This window comes from Eubalaena glacialis, chromosome 14 (assembly GCF_028564815.1).
Source record: "Eubalaena glacialis isolate mEubGla1 chromosome 14, mEubGla1.1.hap2.+ XY, whole genome shotgun sequence".
Lineage (NCBI taxonomy): Eukaryota > Metazoa > Chordata > Mammalia > Artiodactyla > Balaenidae > Eubalaena > Eubalaena glacialis.
The window spans coordinates 6121868-6126265 of record NC_083729.1 but is presented as its reverse complement, the minus strand read 5'-3'; the positions used below and the strand labels follow the sequence as shown (position 1 = coordinate 6126265).

Genomic DNA, 4398 nt, shown 5'->3' with positions numbered 1-4398 from the left:
GTGATGTCCAGAGCTGCCCTGGCCGGCTGCAGGGCCCCAGCCCAGGAGGAAGGAGGCTCCAGGGCCGGGACCGCTGCCGAGGATGCGGGAACGTGGCAGGGTTCGAGCTGAGATCCCCAGGCTGCCTCTCCCCCCATCCTCCACCCCTACCCCGCGCTCACCGCTCACTGGTGACGGATTCCGTGTCAGGGCCGGAAACACCGCAGCCGCCAGGTCAGACTCGGTGGCGCCACCCAGCACCTGCTCGGCTGGGCCTGAGAAAGTGGCCACAGGTGAGACACCTGTCCTCGCCCGCCTGTCCTCCAGCTTCCTTCTCCAGTTCCGGTCCTCCCCGGACCGGGCTTCCAGAACCTTCCCCCCTCCCCTCACACCCCTGCGGAAGTGTCTTCCAATTTGAGAATATAAATATACGTACACATATGAATTTTAAACACGTATCTATACTAACTATATACTTTAAAGCCGGGTCCAAAGGTTGCCACGTGAGGGCTGCGGTGGAAACAGCCGGCTGATACTCCGCTCTCTGTCCTCGCCTGGGCAGTCCGGCGGCGCAGCCAAGGGTGAAGGGCGGTTTAATAGCCACCTGTCTTGGAACGTGGGCCCCGTCCTTCTCGGCACAGGGGCAGCATGCAGAGGCTGGCGCTCAGGGCCGGTTACAGCGGAATTCCCGGGGCAAAGGGTCATAAGGAGGAAAGAGGAGCACTGAGGGTTTTTTTTTTTGCCCTTCCTCTAAATCTTAAAATCATGTTCTGAATTGTATGGAGTCTTTTGTCTTCTGATTCACAGCAGTTTCATTTACTCCAGAAGTGTCTTGACATCTACAGACAGGTAGGCCTCCAGAGTCCACATTTATTTGAATGGTCTCTCAGGAGTCACCACCACAGCAATTCCTTGGTTTGAAACCCAACCCCAAAGCATAGAACGAATTTTTCCTTGACGGACTAAGAGAAACTTCTGGGTTTATAGACTTCCCAGCCCGTCAGCTCTCTTAAAAAGCAGCAGCGGCCCTTTGCCCCTAAGCGATAGCCCTGACCACACATCCGATAAGGCATTTCTCAGCACACAGGTTCCAACACTTAGGGGGTGATAGAAGGGATGAAGAAGGAGGGGTTAAATAAAATGGCGCGATAGAGACAGAAAGAGAATCTTAAAAATCATTCAGATTCAGGTATTGACTTCAGACATGTTTATTATAATCTTATACAGTCTACATAAATTTGAACTTGTATTTATTTGGGTTCAGTTATATAACATAGCATAATAAAAATCAAAGCACTGGTCCTCTGAAATAAAGCAGGCAATCACCATTCAATAAACACACTTGATTTATTTTGTATAAAAGGGTTAAATTTACAACTAAACTTTTATAAAAAGTTTAGCATGAATAAGTACATCATTACACTTTGTATGCAGAAATATACATTTCTGCCACTGTACAAGAAAACTCTAATTAAAGAGTTCACAAGGTTTCACTCAATATATATATAATTATATATAAATATATACACAGCATTCAGTAGGCTTGCGTCAGAAAGGTAATTTCTGACCGAAAGACTTCACTTAAGTAACTGAATACTGGATCCTTCTGGGTCACGCTCCACCTTTGAAAAAAGGCAAAGTCTGCTTAAATTGGGCAATTCCTTGTGATTTTAACGTTGTCGCTCCCCATGGTGGGAATAGTATATAAAGAAAACCTTCCAACTGCAGAAAGGGCATTTAAAAGTCTTTTTCATAAATAACTAAAGCCACAGTCCATGTCAGAAAACACCCTGGGGAAGTTGATCATTCTTAGTTTTCCTTCCATTTTTAAAAAAAGGTCCCTTTGACTTGTCCTCCTTGGGAAAGGGTTGAAAAGTGAGTTCAGCGCCTTAAAAGAGCCTGTGAAGTTGTTGTTGTTATTGTGCAAAGGAAACAAAAAGTCAGCGCCTGCAAAAGACTGGGAGAGAAGGGGGTGTTAGGAGATTTCAACCTAAGGGCAGAGGCGGCAGACTGGTGCCAGGAGGAAGCCGCAGTCTGAACACTTAACCAAACACTCAAACATTGGGCAAACCCCGGCGTCCAGATGCAACACACACACTCGGCCTGGACAGCGCAAATTCAACGTTAAAAATAGCAGAGACTCGGGGGAAAAGCTTCCCAACGCCATCTCCTATTTGGATCTCCAACGGCAGTGCTCACAGGCGCCAGTCTGCTTCTTGTAACAATTATTTGATTGAAAACAGCCCTTTCGTTAACAGATAGGGAAGTCGGAATCCCACATCACAGGGTCTGAGGCACAGGGCAGCAATGTTCGGGTTAGCTGAATCCCAGAGGGCTGCAGTTTTTGGGAAGGAGGATCCCTATGGAATTTGCGGCGATAAGATTAATTACATGGAGGTTAGTACCTCATAGTACCAGAGCGATAGCAGAAAACAGCCGGAGTATGTTACATGCCCACAGAAGCCCGTACACATTTGTCTCCACCACCTTCAGAGTAAGTTACTGGCATCACTTTTTTTTATTTTTTAAGGAAAATGTCGTGGGATTTTGAGTAACAGGAGCTAGAGGCCCCTTCATGTCTAGAGTACGTGTAAACAATGTACTACGTGTAATACAACGAAGTACACATTCATTTACCAAGCCAAAAATTTTACAGATACGCAAGTACACACGCGCGCGCGCACACACTCCAAGCGCCAGTTCAACGCGAGGCACAAGCAAACACTCACCATTTATTCAGCCACAGAGCGCTTTGCTGTCATTTGACATTAACTCAGAAGGGAATTCAGAAGCCTGCGAGAAAGGAAATAAGAGGCACAACGTTAGACAATCTTAAGGAGAAAGGACCTTTTTTAAAACAGCTTTTTTTTAAACAGCAAGTTCCATTAAATACGTTAATGCTACATTCAGACTCGAAGACAAATGCATTAACAGGTCAGAACTTACCAGTAATTTCACGCACGACTCAGTCTACACCATATTTGTAAATAATAATAATAAAGTTATTAGCTCATCTATAAGTCACCGACTACGGCCGGCCGTCTGGACAATGGCTCTGCCAGGGGCAGCCCAGGCATCGCTGGGGGTGCGCGGCAGCGAGCGGGGCATCGGGAGCAGGTCTTACCTGAAAGGACAGGATGCTGATGTCCGTGTTTAGGGTGGTGAGCGGCGTCCTGGACGCCTGGCTCTGCCCGGGCCGCTGGTGGTGCAGGCTGACAATTGTGGGGTGCGAGTCCAGGGCGATCTGCAGGTCCAAGATGTAGTCGATGACGTGCTGCAGGATTTCCATCTTGCTCACCTTCTTGTTCTGGGGGATGCTGGGCACCAGCTCCTTGAGCTTGGAGTAGCAGTCGTTCATGTTATACAGTAGGCTCATCGGGTCGTCCACCGGGGTTTTGCTCCGGGAGATCCCCAGGTTGTGGTCCGAAAGGCTGTTTTTCCTAACGGACCTCACTGGACTGAAGGCTTTCATGCTGATCGCGGGGAATGAGAGACCGGGAGGAGGGAGCGGGCTGCCCCGGGGCTCCGTCCGCCGCCGCCGCCGCCGCCGCCGTCGTCGCCGCCGCCGCCGCCTGCGGAACTACCTGCCCTCGGCACCGGGCTCGGCTCAGAATGAAGCTGAGAGCCCGGCCCGGCGGCTTTTATTAGGGCTCGCCGGGGCAACACGATCCGGCTTCCCTGCGTCCCCATTGGTGGAAGGCAGCGTGTCCATCAGGCCTGGAGGGCTCCCTCATTGGCGGGCGCAGGCGCGAGGCGAGCGCTCGGTCCTTCCGCGTTCGCAGCCAATCCCCGCGGGGTGGGCGGGGCGGGCGCGAGCCCAGCTCGGGTGGTAAATAGAGTACAGTAAGCGCCGGGCCGGAGGGGAGCGCAGGGGAGCGCAGGGGAGCGCAGGGGAGCATAGGGGAGCACAGGGGAGGGGGAGGACAGGGGAGGAGAGGAGCGGAGAAAAGAGAGAAGGCGGTCGCGAACAGGGTGGGGGAGGGGGAAACGGAGACCCCGGGAATCTAAATGTGCATCTTAATTCTACTCCCAATGGCTAGGCAGGACCCTCCCCTTAAGGTGTCCCCCGACGAAGCCTCTACACCTCGGAGCTTTCAGCATCCCTAAAATCACAGCGACACAGGCTAGGTCTGCACAGCAGAGGGAAAGTCACCACCGTTCCCTGCGCCTCACGGAATGTCATCAAGATAGAAAGCATTTCTGAAGAAAGTGAAAACGCAAATAAGTTTGCCATCGACAAGTGACTTTTGTAGAGTGAGTTCGGTCTCATAAGATAAGGAAAAGCTTTGTAAAAAACAAAACCAAAACCAAAACCACCCACGCGCGCATTCAGCGACAGGTTTAGTGTGGGATCGTGCAACCCGGAGCAACGCAGGAGGCATTATTGTAAACTCTGTAAAATGAGTACTTATCGGAAAC

The 4398-nt window shown here is 50.6% G+C and overlaps 1 protein-coding gene across 2 annotated transcripts; it reads right to left on the bottom strand.

The window, feature by feature from the left end:
- Window positions 1-235: 235 nt before the first annotated feature.
- On the bottom strand, window positions 236-3578 carry ID2 (inhibitor of DNA binding 2). 2 transcript variants are annotated; one of them, XM_061210669.1, is made up of 3 exons: window positions 3104-3578; window positions 2709-2772; window positions 236-254 (listed from the first exon to the last, which is right to left on the bottom strand). In XM_061210669.1, exons 1-2 carry the CDS (start codon window positions 3449-3451, stop codon window positions 2716-2718), a joined length of 405 nt encoding a protein of 134 aa, XP_061066652.1. In that variant the 5' UTR covers window positions 3452-3578; the 3' UTR covers window positions 236-254; window positions 2709-2715. The 2 variants fall into 2 exon arrangements, with proteins under 2 accessions (XP_061066652.1, XP_061066651.1); XM_061210668.1 differs by lacking the exon at window positions 236-254 and adding an exon at window positions 1164-1936.
- Between the last annotated feature and the right edge of the window lie 820 nt (window positions 3579-4398).

Bases quoted from the DNA above. Each gene is read 5' to 3' on its own strand.
- ID2 (XM_061210669.1), bottom strand. From the start codon at position 3,451: ATGAAAGCCTTCAGTCCAGTGAGGTCCGTTAGGAAAAACAGCCTTTCG. The intron at 2,773-3,103 runs GTAAGACCTGCT...CCTTTCTCGCAG, and splicing joins TCAGCATCCTGTCCTTTCAG to GCTTCTGAATTCCCTTCTGA.